The sequence below is a fragment of the Cherax quadricarinatus genome, chromosome 68, assembly GCF_038502225.1.
Source record: "Cherax quadricarinatus isolate ZL_2023a chromosome 68, ASM3850222v1, whole genome shotgun sequence".
Taxonomy (NCBI): domain Eukaryota; kingdom Metazoa; phylum Arthropoda; class Malacostraca; order Decapoda; family Parastacidae; genus Cherax; species Cherax quadricarinatus.
In genome coordinates, this window is record NC_091359.1 from 5,504,590 (window position 1) to 5,522,538 (window position 17,949).

The 17,949-nt window shown below is 43.2% G+C and overlaps 1 protein-coding gene across 5 annotated transcripts; it reads left to right on the top strand.

The window, feature by feature from the left end:
• Positions 1-354: 354 nt before the first annotated feature.
• LOC128697803 (oxidative stress-responsive serine-rich protein 1) lies at positions 355-6,746 on the top strand. Of its 5 annotated transcripts, none has more exons than XM_053789720.2 (3): positions 355-546; positions 2,854-2,936; positions 5,272-6,746. In XM_053789720.2, the coding sequence occupies exon 3, from the start codon at positions 5,272-5,274 to the stop codon at positions 6,265-6,267; it is 996 nt and encodes a 331-aa protein (XP_053645695.1). In that variant the 5' UTR covers positions 355-546; positions 2,854-2,936; the 3' UTR covers positions 6,268-6,746. The 5 variants fall into 5 exon arrangements, with proteins under 5 accessions (XP_053645695.1, XP_053645693.1, XP_053645694.1 ...); XM_053789718.2 differs by lacking the exon at positions 2,854-2,936 and adding an exon at positions 3,644-3,720; XM_053789719.2 differs by lacking the exon at positions 2,854-2,936 and adding an exon at positions 4,149-4,336.
• The last annotated feature ends 11,203 nt before the right edge of the window (positions 6,747-17,949 follow it).

Below are 17,949 nucleotides of genomic sequence, written 5' to 3' on the forward strand. Positions count from 1 at the left end.
TGAGAAGCCACGACGTTTGTAATCAGCTCACTTATATTTACTCTTTATTTAAAATTGCCTTTAGGTAAATTTTCGGTTTTGTATGAAGCTATGTACATAAGTTTTGCCTTGTTTATTTTATTAAATTTATTGTTTATATATTTTGAAGAGGATAAATTGAAAATAAAAAATGAAACCTCAGCTCAAGTATTAAACAAATCACGGTAAAATATATATTTATATATATAATATGGGGTAACTTGTGATCTAGAATGTTCTATAATAAATATTGTTTTTACTTCATGATAGAATGAGTACGCTCGTAATCTTCTAAGAGCATCTGGTAGATAATAGCTAAAAGGCGACTGCGTCCTAGTACATGATTGGTTGATGCTCCTGGACAACTGCTCAACTGGCAAATAAGAGCCCAGCAGTCTCAATCATCACCCAATCACAAGACGACTTGGAAATGCGTCACTCAATGTTTTCTTCCTCGCAGCAGATGCGTCCTATGTTTTTCCTCGACGCAGAGAGCAGCAAAAATGTCCAGAATTTACTCGTTATAAGGTAAGTTACGAAGGAATGATGCTGTTGACGAGGAAAATGTGGTGACGTGAGGGGTAATTATCTAACGTTCCACCTGCAGGAGTGCCAGAGGTGCCACACAGCGTCACCTGCCAGGTAATATATGGCAGAAATCTGTGGCTATTTCAGTTGTCATTGTGATTTTTGATGTCATTACTAGGGACTAATGATGACATTTCCCAGTTGATGAATGTGGATGAGTGTGTCAGGAGCTTAAGGGTGGAGATGTTGGGTTGACATTAGGGAAATGAAGCAGACAGGAGGAGGAAGAGATCAGGAAGACTGGCAGACGAGGCCAGGGTCAGTCCCAAGGTTGAGGTTTCTGGTGCCCAGGAGGTGATGGAGTCCGTCCCTCAGTCATGTCTGTCTTGAGTTACAGGTGATGTACATTTCTGTAATGATGGGTGAATTTAGGTCTGTTGATGGGTAATGTACAGGTGTGTAGCAATGGGTGACGTACAGGAAGGTAGTGATGGGTGATGTTCAGGACTGTTGTGATGGGTGATGTACAGGACGGTAGTGATGGGTGACGTACAGGACGGTAGTGATGGGTGACGTACAGGACGGTAGTGATGGGTGACATACATGATTGTAGTGATGGGTGACGTACATGATGGTAGTGATGGGTGACGTACAGGACGGTAGCAATGGGTGACGTAAGGACGGTAGTGATGGGTGATGTACAGGACGGTAGTGATGGGTGACGTACAGGATGGTAGTGATGGGTGATGTACAGGACGGTAGTGATGGGTGACGTACAGGACGGTAGTGATGGGTGACGTACAGGACGGTAGTGATGGGTGACGTACAGGACGGTAGTGATGGGTGACGTACAGGACGGTAGTGATGGGTGACGTACGGGGCAGTAGTGATGGGGGACGTACGGGACAGTAGTGATGGGGGATGTACAGGACGGTAGTGATGGATGTATGGAACAGTAGTGATGGGGGACGTACGGGACGGTAGTGATGGGGGACGTACGGGACAGTAGTGATGGGGGACGTACTGGACGATAGTGATGGATGTACGGGACAGTAGTGATGGGGGACGTACGGGACGGTAGTGATGGGGGACGTACAGGACGGTAGTGATGGACGTACGGGACGGTAGTGATGGGGGACGTACGGGACGGTAGTGATGGGGGACGTACGGGACGGTATTGATGGGGATGTATGGAACAGTAGTGATGGGGGACGTACGGGACGGTATTGATGGGGGATGTACGGGACGGTAGTGATGGGGGCGTACGGGACGGTAGTGATGGGGACGTACGGGACGGTAGTGATGGGGACGTACGGGACGGTAGTGATGGGGACGTACGGGACGGTAGCGATGGGGGATGTATGGGACGGTAGCGATGGGCGACGTAGGGGACGGTAGCGGTGGGCGACGTAGGGGACGGTAGCGGTGGGCGACGTAGGGGACGGTAGCGGTGGGCGACGTAGGGGACGGTAGCGATGGGGGACGGTAGCGTAGGTAGCGATGGGCGACGTAGGGGACGGTAGCGATGGGCGACGTAGGGGACGGTAGCGATGGGCGACGTAGGGGACGGTAGCGATGGGCGACGTAGGGGACGGTAGCGATGGGCGACGTAGGGGACGGTAGCGATGGGCGACGTAGGGGACGGTAGCGATGGGCGACGTAGGGGACGGTAGCGATGGGCGACGTACGGGACGAGCGATGGGCGACGTAGGGGGCGACGTAGGGGACGGTAGCGATGGGCGACGTAGGGGACGGTAGCGATGGGCGACGTAGGGGACGGTAGCGATGGGCGACGTAGGGGACGGTAGCGATGGGCGACGTAGGGGACGGTAGCGATGGGCGACGTACGGGACGGTAGCGATGGGCGACGTAGGGGACGGTAGCGATGGGCGACGTAGGGGACGGTAGCGATGGGCGACGTAGGGGACGGTAGCGATGGGCGACGTACGGGACGGTAGCGAGGGGCGATGCAAGGGCCAATAGCGAGGGGCAGCGCAGGGGCCGGTAGCGAGGAACAGTGCATGTGCAACACTTACTGAAGAATTGCAATTTTTATTAAGGGATGCTGCTGCTTTGAAATAATCCTCATACATAGTGTTAGGTTATCATATGTTAAATTTTCATTATTTATCACCATTCTGTATTTACAATGATCACATGTTTGATGCAGTCAGAATTGAAAACAACAAGCAGTATAAAATATGTATGTATTGAACCTAAATGAAGCGGGCTTGCATAAGCAAACATAATATTTACTCTGGTGAAATGAGACTTAAATCTCCTCTGTACCTCCTGTTTTTGCTGTAGAATGAAATCTTGTGGATATTGATGTCATCCACCAGTTGATGGTGCTGGCAGACAGTCTTCCATTAGTGCAGTGGTAATTTAAAGTAGGTGATTAGTACAGTTTTTTACATATATTTACAGACAAGTATGCATGATTTACTGTATCTTCATGTTTGTGTAATTATATAATATTATTTATCTTTGATTAGTTTTTAGCATTTTTGTAATTAAAATTTTAATATTTTAAGCATTTCTCAGGAAAGTTTGTTACCTTTCATATACCTTTGAAGAGTTGCTAGAGTTTTTCAACGGGAAGCATAGTTTAATTTCCAAATCTTATTCAGTCCGCATGAAATTTGTTACCTCAGGCCAAACAGTAAATCCAGACCAGTTCAGCTATCAAATTATTTACCAAGCTGGCTTTCAGTGCTTGACACGCACATACAGTATAGTGTTTCATTATGCATGTAATTGTGCAGATTATAATTTTGCGAGTCGTCAGTGTAGAAGTCATAGCTCACAAAATCGTAATGACACGATTGCAAACAAACCATACCACGGGCGGGGATAGAACCTGCGATCAGAAATATACCTAGAAATATACCTAGTTGGACAAATCTTATTATGGCTAGCTGGTCCAGTGGCTAACGCGATGGTCTGGAGTTTTGAGACTCTCTGATCACGGGTTCTATCCCCGCCCGTGGTATGGTTTGGTTAGAAGTCATAGTTTTGGTCAGATGTGTCCTACAGTCAGACTAGTCAGATTTGTACTGCCCATATGCAGAAACTGCTCGTGTATATGTATTTTCAGGTAACTTAGACAATGGTCATGTGAAACTTCTGCTTTCAAGTGGCAGGTTGGGGTGAGGATGAAGATAATTTTGGAAGGTGAAGTGTAGTTGAGAATGATGGAGATAGTGGATGCCTGATGCTAGACTACCAGCTTCCTAAAATATGCATATTAAAAAATAATAACTGGAATTAGGCATGTTTTAGCAAGTAGTGACTAGAGCACTAAAATATTTTAACATTGAATAGATGTCTGAAAATGTGCAGTATTATGAATCATGATTTTGTGTGTATGCTGTATTAGGTTTTGTAAACTGAGGTAAAAAAAGAAGGATGTGATGTGACAAATAGAAGTTTGTGATACACAGTACAGTACTTCTCTCTCCTTGCATGAATACTTAATGATTAAAACTATTTCTTACGTTTTTTCTTATACTTCTCTAATTATTTCATTGCTTTAATGTTTAATATATTAAGTACTATATAGTAATTATAATTTTTTAATTAAAGTTTTTGTTTCTTTGCAGATTTTGTATATATGGTTATAACTTCATAACTAATCCCTAAATTTGGAGAGGAAACTTTGACCAACACTTCAGTCTGTCCTGGACCAGGACCTCAACTTGGACTGAAAAGTTGTCTAAAGTTTCCTCTCCAAACTGTGCATTGGAAATTGTTCCAGCCATCGTATTGTTTTTTGTTCTCCATTACACTAGTATGTCTTTGCATCCACTGAGTCATGTTCTATAATTTATGACTAGAATTATTATTTTAAAATGTTTTACATTCTGTGGTTAGCATTGTACAGCTTGCATGATTGGTTTACCTCTGCTTAGTATTGCACACTTTGCATGGTTTAGTCATTATATGTTCTTAAGTGTCATTCAGTTACTGTCATAATCTTGTAATTATAATATTCTCATTCCACAAATACTGAACATTATTTTGTATCCCTTAGTAACAGATATCCTGCCTCCTGCATATTTTCATGTAGTTCAACTAAATTGGCAGTGAATATTTCATACACTATTCTTTGTTAGTAAGTAGTATCAGCATTCTATGAATTCTGCCTTATAATGTATCTCAAGAGTGCCTGGGATCTAAGTTTATTTTCTTTCTCTCTGTCTCTCACCGCCATTTTTGCACAACAGATGGATTTAATTTTACTGTACAGTGGTACCTCGGGATACAAATTTAATTCGTTCCAGAAGGCCTTTCAAGTGCCAATACCGAAGGAATTTGTTCCCACAAGGAATAATGTAAATTAGATTAATCCATTTCAGACCCCCAAAAATACACTTACAAAAGCACTTGCATAAACACACTTATATAATTGTTCAAGTTTTCAGCTGTTTGTATCCTGAGGTACCACTATACTTCAAATTAAACTTTTTCTTTGATTTCCTTGCTATTCTCACTGGCTATATTGTAAGATGTGCCTTATTCTAAACATTAAAAATATTTTTTTTTTTTTTTTTTTTTTTTTAAATTTGTTTTAAGAATCAATTTTTTTCTTATATGTATTAGAATGTGTTAAATTAGTGGAAATTTGGCTTAATTTGCTATATGTATTGACAATTTCAAATTGCATTTAATTCTTTTACAGTATTTGAGATATAGTTTGTGATGGTTGGTGATGGAATATTACAGATGGCTTCTGTGAGTGATGATGACAGGGCGCTGGTGCAGAAGAAAGACACCGATGTCTCTGTGACCTTGCCATTTCCTGAGCTACTACCTGTTGGAAGAGTTAATTACTCATTACCTGCTATGAGTTTTTTGGGTGATGAAAATGAGAGTAGTCATGAGACTTTACCAGTTAAGGAGCCTGATAAAGCTCCAGTGAAAGCTTTAGAAGAGAAAAAGAGAGAGAATTTAGACATGTGTGAAGACTGCTTGCGGCGGCAAAGTGAACATCACTTGTCAAGTAGTGATCGTCGATCATCACATGGCATGAAGTACCCACCATTTTTGGAATATTCACTGGCTAATTTACACCTTTCTCCAGGAAAAAAGAAACCTCTGCTCAGGAAAAGTAAGCTGGCAGTTTTGGGTGCTAAATATAGTTCAGAGTTGCGTAGTGGAAGCTACACTGGGATTATATTTGATTTAGTAAATGCATCTAAAGATATAGGTAACAAGAAGCTTCCCAAGAAAGTATCTGCTTCAGAAATTGGTAAAATCCCTCCAATATCTAGTGATGTTTTATTGAATCCCGGAAAGTCTGCACCAGGCGTATTTCATGTTCCTAAATCTGGCTTGTTTGAGTCGCTGAATAAGAAAACTGAGGCAAAAGATTTTGCAAGTGTTTGTCAAAGTAATAAGAGTTTGAGCAGTGATAAATATAGTGCAAACAAGAAACTAGAATTCTCTCCCCATGGGTGTAAGCACCGTAGTCAGCCAAAGTCACGTAGAGTGTTGTATAAAAGACGCTGTCGGCGACGATTAACAGAAGGAGAACTACCAGACCTTAAAAGTCTGTCACTCACTGAGACTCTGGATGTTGGCACTGTTCGCTCATGTTCACAACAAGCTCGTAGTGCAGACTATGAAGATGTTACCATGGATGAACTGGCAGCGTATCTTGATAACTTCCTCTACCTCCCGAAGAAGATGTCTCATATGGCAGAAATGATGTACACATGAAATAAGCCCAATTAGACGTGGTGGGATTGGTTTATGTAACTCAAGCTCATTTCTTTACTGGAAACTTCACGCTGGCAGCTGCTTAATCATGGCTTGTACAGTATATGTATAAATGGCCTTTCTTTACTGTGTATGGAGTTTTTGATTACTGCTATTTTTATAGTTTGCCTGGCATTTGGTAGTACAGTACGGTACATGGCTTGTTGCAGTTATGGTATTTTTGTTTGGTATTTAAAGGGTTTCCTTTTTTAAAGTGTTTCATAACCAATGTGGATAACAATCTTTTTAAATTATGAGAATATTAAACATTCTGAAATTTTTGCAGCATGAAAGGTAGAAGAAAATTGGCTAAGGCTTCCAGATACATAGCTGTATGACCCTTATGGGTTTAACACTTATTTTTTAAGATTATAGTGATTCAAGATGAATTATCACCAGTTCTCTGGATCTTCCTGCATTATGTTGAAAATGGTATAAAATACCGACAAGTTGATGATTAAGACGTGCAACAGTTGGGTATCTTTATTGTTGAAACGTTTTGCCTACACAGTAGGCTTCTTCAGTCAGATACAAAGGTAGCAGGTGTAGTAGTAAAATGAAGATGATGTCCACCAACCTTGGAGAAATAGTATATGAGGTGGTCAGTCCCTCAGCCTGGAGGAGAGTTCAGCTCCATGGTCTGGAATGATATTGTTCCAAACCATGGAGCTGAACTCTTCTTCAGGCTGAGGGACTGACCACCTAAAATACTATTTCTCCAAGGTTGATGGAGTAATTACATCATCATTTCACTACTACACCTGCTACCTTTGCATTTGACTGAAGAAGAATACTGTGTAGGCAAAATGTTTCAACAATGATACGTAATTGTTGTATAAAGTATGTCTTAATCTTCCTGCATTGTTGTTTCTTTTTTTTTTTTAATTTATTTAAAAGCAGAACTTGTATTTAGTTTATAATTAAACCATATACATTATTTATATATTTTTTTGCATTGTAATATGATGGGTTGACACAGTCAGAAATCATGGAGGCGAGTTCATTGCTTGCAGTGACTATAAGTGTAACAGTTTTTGTAACACACACGCCAATCATAACACCATTTTTTATTTGTTATAGTGCTTCTGATCTTGCTGTGTAAGTTACAGTTTTTAGGAGTATATTGATGCACTAATTAGATACTGACAGTCTCTAATATGGTAACTTGACAAACTAATATACATGGCATTGTAATGGATAAACCAGTAGAGGAAAGGGAAGAAAAGAGCCCTTCTGTATTTGTGTTTATTTATTAATGTTGATCGATTGCTTAAATATGATCCAATGCCTAAGATTTCTGTTTATCAAAATTTGATTCCCTGTTCACAGTAGTTACACATCTGTTGGTTTATGAATGCATTAATTGATAAGACTTTGTTCTCTGATTAATCTACTCTTAAAATATTTGTGATTAAATCACACCAATGCATGCCATTCATGTTAGTTATTTTCACTATAGAAAGTGTGTCAAAACATAGACCTGAAGCCTATGTATGTTATAAAGCATTTTTTTTTTTACTGTGGTAATTGAATTTTTCTTTTAACCTATCTTAATAATTACACACTTGCAAATATGTTTTTTCCTGTATTTATATAGCTTTGCATGTCACTAAGGCTGTGTCCTGTTGAGTCATAATAAACTTGAATCTATGTATTGTAACTTGTCTAAATCAAAAGGGTTTGCTTATATATTGTACTCATTCAAGCATAAGGCAGAATATCTTAACATGTGCACACATGAAACTGATCAACTATCTTATTATGAAGGCACAACAGCTCATTTTGAAACTAGCATAACCAGAGGGGACAACTTCCAAAACTCTTACTCTTTCACACTGGGTAATTATTATCACTGACCCACTTGCCAGTTAAAGCAGTTTATCATAGTGCTCCAGATTCATAACTTTCAGCATGACTGAAGTGCTTGAGTGATGATTGGACTTTGTGATTCTTGATTCAAATAAATACTGTAAAATTAATTGTAGAGTCCTGACCAGATTTCTATTTCATAATTCAGTACAAAATTTTATTTCCAGTTGTTATAAAATAAAAAATACCTACCTTTTGCTTCAAATTAAAACTATTTTCAATAGATTTTTCAGCAGCGTCAGTGCATCCTGTGAAATTAGTTTCCCCATGATTTATAGTTAACATTCCTCTTCAAGGGGGGCTCCTTGGCGTGGTGAAGAGGCTCTTGGTCTGAGGAATTAGACCTGTCGGTCTACTTCCTCAGACCGAACCTAATTACCCCCCAATCCCCCGTTCCCTATCCCATCCTCCCCTTTTTCCTTTCCTCCTCCTCCCCATCCCTCCCTTTTGCCCTTCCTTTTTGGCCTTTTTTTTTTTTTTTTGTTCCCACAGGCACGCTAGTTCCTAGGTAGGGGAAAGGGTACCGGGGTCCATCCCATTCCATTGAGGTTCTTGGCGGTGGCGTAGTTTGCCATGGAATCTGGATTGCCTGGGGATGTCCTGATCCCTCTCCGGTATCCCAGAGGGTGGCTTTGGGTGTCTCTCTGGAAGCCACCTTTCGGATTCCGGGGGTGGTGGTTGAAGGAGGTATGCTTTGTGGCCGATTTCCGGCAGCCCTCTCTCTTGTCCACCGAGGTAGCTCGGCAGATGTGAGGTTGCTATCCCGGATTGCCAGTTTACTGGCATGATGGGTAGGGTATGGCACGGGTTCCATGCTGCATCTGCGTTACTTGCGGTGCTGAGGTCCTCTTGGGCGCAGAGGGAGATTTCTGGCCCTTTCATTCCTCCTAGGAACTATCCCTCCCCGGTCCCCCCTTTTTTTATTCTTTTTTTTATTTTTATTTTCTTTTTCTTTTTTTTTTCTTAAAAACAAAAAGAAAGAAGTAACCTAACCATGGCAGCCCTAGTCCATGAACCTGCTACCCCCGGGCCCCTTATTGATACCGCACCCTGTTCTGACCCCGCCTCGTCTTTGGACCACTCTTCAGACACTCCTCATGCCTCTGTACCTCTCGCCGGTGCTGTTTCCTCACCCGCTTCAGGTACTGAGGCCTCGACTGACTCCTTCGATTTATCTGACCTTCGCTCTCCTCTGACTATGCTTCCGGCCTCTCCCTCTACGGTGCGGCAATTTTCGAATCGCCGGCCCGTTCCACGTCGGACCAACTCTGGTCCCACGCCTAAACGCCAACGACAATTACCTGCTGATGATACTTCTCCACCTTCTCATTCTTCTCAGAAAAGATCGACACGTCCTTCACTACCTTTCCACGCTCAGTTTCAGACTGCACAATGGACTAAATTCTTCACTTTACGACCGACTTCCTCTACTGCCTATCTTTCTGACCACAGTATTGGCAAGGCACTCCTACGCCATGTTGGTAAAGATATTTCTTTTCATGCTCTTAAGAGCGGTACGCGCATCGTCACCGTACAGAATGCTACCCAGGCTCATGAGCTTTCTCGTCTTTCCCATATCGATACTGTTCCTGTAACTATTGAAAAGCATCATTCCCTCAATTCTTGTAGTGGTACCGTCATTCTGCCCCATACCATAGTTCAACAAAATTTCCAGACATGTGGCACTGACATTCTTGAACAGCTGGAACTCCAAGATCTCCCAATCCTCAAGGTAGATACTTACGTTCTTCCTGCCCGCGGGCGTAGACGATACCCTAGCAATGTGGCTTGTTTAACTTTTGACAGCCGTGAACTCCCATCTTCAGTTTATGTAGCAGGACATCGGTTACAAGTTCGAAAGGTGATCCCTACACCGCAACAGTGTAGAAATTGCTGGCGATTTGGCCATCCAGCGAAATATTGCAGATCTATCGCCGAATGCCCAGTCTGTGGTGCCGATGACCATTCTAATACGTCTTGCAATCGACCTCCCTCTTGCCTTAATTGTCATGAGGCTCACCCTTCGTACTCTCGCCGTTGTCAAGTCTACTTAAACGAGCGGGAAATCCGTTACCTCAGAGAGGCAGAAGGTCTCCCTTATGCCATGGCAGTTTCTCATCTCCGCCTCCAAGGGAGACTACCTTGTGTTTCTTATTCCCGTGTTTCAAAACGTCCCCCCACTTCTGGTATCCCATCTTCTGCACCCACCTCTGTGGTTACCTCTCCCATAGTCACTCCTGTAGCTAATTCTTTTGCTGTCCTCGGCTCGGACGTCCCTACTTCAACGTCTCAGTCTGATGATGATTGAGACACTTATGCAGCATATGGGAATCTTTATTCAGGAAACGTTTCACCACGCAGTGGCTTCATCAGTCCAATACAAAGAGGAAGGCGTAGGGAGAGGAGGAGAATGAGGTAATCAGTCCCTCAACCTGGAGTCGATGTGTTCAGTCCATCAATCTTGTAGAATGTACAGCATAGGGCCGTAGACGTGGCGTATATACTGTAGTGAGGTGACGTGAAGCAGTTGGAGGCGGGGTCATAGTGGTACCATCCACTAGTCGAAGTAGGTCTTCGTCCAAAGGTTGAACAAGTGTTGAAGAATTCTTTGTAACAAGATCCCATGATGCTGCTGTGTCTGACAGTTGTGGTGAATGGTTTGAAAAACCGACATGTTGATGATTGAGACACTTATGCAGCATATGGGAATCTTTATTCAGGAAACGTTTCGCCACGCAGTGGCTTCATCAGTCCAATACAAAGAGGAAGGCGTAGGGAGAGGAGGAGAATGAGGTAATCAGTCCCTCAACCTGGAGTCGATGTGTTCAGTCCATCAATCTTGTAGAATGTACAGCATAGGGCCGTAGACGTGGCGTATATACTGTAGTGAGGTGACGTGAAGCAGTTGGAGGCGGGGTCATAGTGGTACCATCCACTAGTCGAAGTAGGTCTTCGTCCAAAGGTTGAACAAGTGTTGAAGAATTCTTTGTAACAAGATCCCATGATGCTGCTGTGTCTGACAGTTGTGGTGAATGGTTTGAAAAACCGACATGTTGATGATTGAGACACTTATGCAGCATATGGGAATCTTTATTCAGGAAACGTTTCGCCACGCAGTGGCTTCATCAGTCCAATACAAAGAGGAAGGCGTAGGGAGAGGAGGAGAATGAGGTAATCAGTCCCTCAACCTGGAGTCGATGTGTTCAGTCCATCAATCTTGTAGAATGTACAGCATAGGGCCGTAGACGTGGCTTATATACTTCGACTAGTGGATGGTACCACTATGACCCCGCCTCCAACTGCTTCACGTCACCTCACTACAGTATATAAGCCACGTCTACGGCCCTATGCTGTACATTCTACAAGATTGATGGACTGAACACATCGACTCCAGGTTGAGGGACTGATTACCTCATTCTCCTCCTCTCCCTACGCCTTCCTCTTTGTATTGGACTGATGAAGCCACTGCGTGGCGAAACGTTTCCTGAATAAAGATTCCCATATGCTGCATAAGTGTCTCAATCATCAACATGTCGGTTTTTCAAACCATTCACCACAACTGTCAGACACAGCAGCATCATGGGATCTTGTTACAAAGAATTCTTCAACACTTGTTCAACCTTTGGACGAAGACCTACTTCGACTAGTGGATGGTACCACTATGACCCCGCCTCCAACTGCTTCACGTCACCTCACTACAGTATATAAGCCACGTCTACGGCCCTATGCTGTACATTCTACAAGATTGATGGACTGAACACATCGACTCCAGGTTGAGGGACTGATTACCTCATTCCCCTCTCCCTACGCCTTCCTCTTTGTATTGGACTGATGAAGCCACTGCGTGGCGAAATGTTTCCTGAATAAAGATTCCCATATGCTGCATAAGTGTCTCAATCATCAACATGTCGGTTTTTCAAACCATTCACCACAACTGTCAGACACAGCAGCATCATGGGATCTTGTTACAAAGAATTCTTCAACACTTGTTCAACCTTTGGACGAAGACCTACTTCGACTAGTGGATGGTACCACTATGACCCCGCCTCCAACTGCTTCACGTCACCTCACTACAGTATATACGCCACGTCTACGGCCCTATGCTGTACATTCTACAAGATTGATGGACTGAACACATCGACTCCAGGTTGAGGGACTGATTACCTCATTCTCCTCCTCTCCCTACGCCTTCCTCTTTGTATTGGACTGATGAAGCCACTGCGTGGCGAAACGTTTCCTGAATAAAGATTCCCATATGCTGCATAAGTGTCTCAATCATCAACATGTCGGTTTTTCAAACCATTCACCACAACTGTCAGACACAGCAGCATCATGGGATCTTGTTACAAAGAATTCTTCAACACTTGTTCAACCTTTGGACGAAGACCTACTTCGACTAGTGGATGGTACCACTATGACCCCGCCTCCAACTGCTTCACGTCACCTCACTACAGTATATACGCCACGTCTACGGCCCTCTGTTACAAGTGTAGAGGTTCACCACCCTCCTCGTACTGTACCTTCCTCCCCTGTTCCCTCCCAAGTTTCTTCCTCTTCTGCCACCTCCCAGGTTTCTGCCTCTTCTGTCCCCTTCCACGCTTCTCCAGTTCCCTCCACCTTTTCGCCCCCCCCCCTACCTTGGTACAATCCATTACAGTTCCAATCTTTACTCATCCTCCCCCTACCATTTCCAATATTGTCTCCCATACGATGTCTCTGAATTCTGAAACACTTGAAGCAATCTCTGAATATATTGCAGAGACCAAACCATCAATGGACACTGATCCACCCTCCGCTCCTTCTCTCTCCTCTACTCCATCTGCACAACTCCTTTCTTCACAGCGCACCGTTCCTTCGCTGCTTGAACGTTTTCCACTGCCTCCGCATGTGGACTTTTCTAACCCCTCTAGTCCGTAGGAACCCTTACCTGCGGATTTCAGGTATCTTTATCATTGCCAATCATGGCCTATTTACAGTGGAATATACGCGGCCTCAGGGGTAATCGAGGTGAGCTTCAGATGTTACTCTCCCAGTTTTCCCCTGTTGGTGTTTGCTTACAGGAACCAAAATTACACTCTGCTGTTATCTCTCCCATCTCAGACTATAATTTATTGTATTCTTCAGATCCTTTTCCTGATGGGACCTTTAATGAAAGTGCCCTTCTTCTACGCACTGATATTCCGTACCATCAGCTATTTGTTCGTACTTCGCTGCATTACACAGCAGCCCGTATCCACTTGCATAGGTGGTATCCGCTCTGTTCTTTATATCTCTCTCCTTCTCGGGCATTATCTATTCCGGATATTGCCTTTCTTGTTTCGTCATTACCACCACCGATTCTGTTACTTGGTGATTTTAATGCCCACCATTTCCTCTGGGGGGGCTCTCACTGTGATTCCCGTGGCATTCAGTTAGAGGCTTTTCTTGCCACCCACCCCCTCCATGTTCTAAATACAGGTACTCACACCCATTTTGATCCTCGGACTCACACTCTCTTGCATCGATCTCTCAGTCTGCTCTTCCTCCGCCGCATTAGACTTCACTTGGTCTGTTCTTCCGGACTTGCATGACAGCTATCATTTCCCAATCATTCTTACTTCCCCTTCATATTCACCACCTCTTCGCATCCCACGCTGACAATTTGATCAGGCAAATTGGAACCTTTACTCACACCTAACTGTTTTTAGAGAGGTTCCTTCTTCGTCCTCCATCGATGAGCTTTTACACCTCTTCTCGTCCTCCGTTTTAACCGCAGCTTCTCATTCTATACCCCAAACTTCGGGCAGGCTTTCTCAGAAATGCGTGCCTTGGTGGTCTCCTGCTTGTGCTCGTGCAGTACGTTTGAAACGCGCTGCATGGGGCAGGTACCGGTACAATAGAACCACAGAGAGACTTCTTGATTTTAAGCAGAAGTATGCGATCGCTCGCCGTGTCATCCGTGACGCTAAGCGCACTTGCTGGCGAGATTATGTCTCCACCATCAGCTCTGCTTCCTCTATGAGTACAGTCTGGAAAAAAGTACGAAAACTGAGTGGTAAATATTCTCCTGACTCGGCTCCTGTTCTACGGGTTGCCGGTGTTGATATAGCAAACCCACTAGATGTTGCCAATGAAATTGGCAATCATCTGGTCCGTATTTCTCAGGGACTCCATCTATGCCCCTCATTTCTTTCCTCAAAGTCTGCCAGAGAGTTAGCACCCTTGGACTTTTCTTCTCTCAGAGAACTGGAGGCAACACTCTCAGCTTGCCGATCATCGGCAGCTGGGCCCGACAACATTCATATTCGTATGCTACAACATTTACATCAGTCAGCCCTTGCAGTCCTATTACGCCTTTACAATCTTATTTGGTCACAAGGAGTTCTTCCACAGCTGTGGAAATCCGCCATTGTTCTCCCTTTCCGCAAACCAGGCACTACGGGACATGAAACCTCCCACTATCGTCCCATTGCTCTTACCAGTGCAGTTTGCAAAGTGATGGAACGCCTAGTAAATAGACGTTTAGTGTGGTATTTAGAGAGACACAACAGTCTCTCCACTCGTCAATATGGCTTTCGTAAGGGATGTTCTACCATAGACCCCTTACTACACTTGGATACGTATGTTCGTAATGCCTTTGCGAATAACCCCAGGGATGTGTTCTGAGCACAACACTTTTTCTCCTTGCTATTAATGATTTGGCCTCTAGTCTTCCATCAAATATTTGGTCATCACTCTATGTTGATGACTTCGCTATTGCCTGTGCAGGCGCTGACTGTCACCTTATTACAGTTTCTCTCCAGCATGCAGTCGACCGTGTTTCCAATTGGGCCACCACACGTGGGTTTAAATTTTCCAGCACTAAAACCCACCAAATTACTTTCACTAGAGGCTCTGTCATCTCCGATCATCCTTTGTACCTCTGTGGCTCCCGTATCCCTGAACGTGATACAGTCAAGTTTCTGGGCCTCCTCTTTGATCGTAGGTTATCCTGGAAACCTCACATTACCTCTCTGAAGGCAACTTGTCACAGCCGGCTGAACCTTCTTAAAACCCTTGCTCATCTTTCGTGGGGAGCTGATCATCGAACCCTCCTTCGCCTACATTCCACCCTTATTTTATCGAAACTTGATTATGGTGACCAGATCTATTCAGCAGCATCTCCTGCTACTCTCTCTAGCCTTAACCCCATTCATCACCAAGGATTACGTTTATGCCTTGGTGCTTTTCGCTCTTCCCCTGTCGAGAGCCTCTATGCAGAAGCGAACGTTCCATCCTTATCCGATTGCCGTGATGCCCATTGCCTTCGCTACTATGTACACTCTCATGATCTCCGCAATCCTTCCATTTATAGAATGGTCACTGATATTAGTAGACATTCTTTATTTGTTTGCCGCCCCTGTTTACTCCGTCCCTTCTCTCTTCGCCTTCATTCGCTCTTGTCTTCTCTTCAATTACCATCTTTCTATGTACATGTAGCATCTCACTTTTCCCTACCTCCCTGGGAAGTTTCAGCTGTTCGAGTCTGTTCTTTCTCTCTCCCTTGCTCAAAAGCCCAACTGTCTACGGTCGCTTCCCGCTCTCTTTTTCTTGACCACTTTCACTCTCATTCTCATGCCATTGCTGTGTACACAGATGGCTCTAAGTCTTCTGACGGCGTAGGATTCGCAGCAGTGTTTCCGGACAGCGTCGTACAAGGGCATTTACTATCTTCGGCTAGTATTTTTACTGCTGAATTGTATGCCATCCTTACAGCACTTATCCGTATTGCATCTATGCCTGTGTCATCATTTGTGGTTGTCTCAGACTCCCTTAGTGCTTTACAGGCTATACAGAAATTTGATACACCTCACCCCTTAGTCCTCCGTATCCAACTTTGGCTACGCCGCATCTTTACCAAGCATAAAGATATTGTTTTTAGTTGGGTCCCTGGTCATGTTGACGTACAGGGCAATGAACAGGCAGACACTGCTGCGCAGTCAGCAGTACATGACCTTCCAGTTTCATGTAGAAGTATTCCATTTACGGACTATTTTGTTGCAATATCTTCCCAACTTCACACCCGTTGGCAACAACGTTGGTCTACTATGCTCGGCAACAAACTTCAATCTATTAAACCGAGTACATGTATAGGTTACTGGCTGTCTTCTTATCACCAGTGTCGAGGTTGGGAGACTACTCTCTCCTGTCTTCGCATTGGCCATACTCGTCTTACTCATGGATATCTCATGGAGAGGCGCCCTGCTCCTCTCTGTGAGAATTGCCAAGTTCCATTATCAGTCAGCCACATACTGTTGGACTGCCCACTTTATCAACGAGCACGCAGAATTTACCTCCGTCGTCATCTTCGCTCTGCTGCTCTCTCTCTACCTTCCCTTCTCGCTGATGGACCCACCTTTCATCCAGACTCTCTCATTGACTTTTTGACAACAACTGACTTACTTCACAAATTCTGATACCTTCAGTCCTTTCTACTTCAATCTCTTGCTACCCTCTACCCCCGTACTATCCCCTGCCCCGCTGTTTTCTGTAACCTACTAATCATCCCTCCTCCCTTCTGCCATCCAATACCCTCGCTTCCTTCCCTACCCTGCAGCGCTGTATAGCCCTTGTGGCTTATCGCTTCTTTTTGATTATAATAATAATAATAATATAGTTAACATTTAATTGATGTAAGTAATGGACAGCACTGCATTTTTTATAAACGTGGATTAATAAAACCACAAGATTTAAAAAAATAGAATATACCATAGTAGAAATGTTATTAATACACTCTAAGTTTTTTACTTTTTGTTTGTTGAGCATATAAACATAATTATCCCAAAAGTTTTTTTTTTATTATTTTTTATTACCACATCGGCCACTTCCCACCAAGGCAGGGTGGTCCAAAAATAAGTTTACCACTATGAAATTTAATAAGTATCGTTAATATGAGCTTACGAAAGTACAAAATGACAAGATTTCCACTAAATAATAGGTAGGATAGCGTTTTATCAGACTAAAGTAGTTGCATCTTTATTATAATAATTATACAATTATAGAAGTGGCCATTGCATCAGACACCTGGATTTGAAAATTTTTACATACACCTCTATTTTCTGTGCAATTCATTATCCTTATGATTTTACCACATTTCAGCATCCATTGGGCCAGTCTTTCATTATCCTTCCTTCCTTTTGGGATATACTGTGCAACTTTACTATCCACTTGCCTTTCATTAATCATTCTGTCTGATATTTCTCCTTAATCTCTTTCTTTAGTTTCATTGTTATTTATGGAGCATTGTTCACCTAGCAGGAAATAGGTACCTGGGTGTTAGTTGACTGGTGTGGGTCGCATCCTGGGGGACAAGATTAAGGACCCCAATGGAAATAAGTTAGTCCTCGATGATGCACTGACTTTCTTGGGTTATCCTGGGTGGCTAACCCTCCAGGGTTAAAAATCCGAAGAAAATCTTAAACTCATGGGGGTCATACAGCTTCTTGAGAAAGGGGAATAGGAGGCAATCAGGTTTGATCCAAGGAAATGAAAGGTGATTCCAATCCCCTGGATCAAGAACCCACTAAAATTGAGGCCACCTCCCTTGAAGGGTATATTTTCTCGAACTCTGCTTCTCATAGACCTACATAATCAAATCACATGTGACGTGACTCTTTTTTTCAACAAAAACAGTTTGTACAAATTTGGACTTCCAAAAACTTTTAAGCAGCATTCAGTTAATGTATTCATGACATGAATTATAAATTTATGCTTCACTTTCAAGAGAGTATTTGGGGCTGATAATTAATAATAATA

Coding starts and splice junctions, on each gene's coding strand:
- LOC128697803 (XM_053789717.2), top strand. CDS start 5,272: ATGGCTTCTGTGAGTGATGATGACAGGGCGCTGGTGCAGAAGAAAGAC.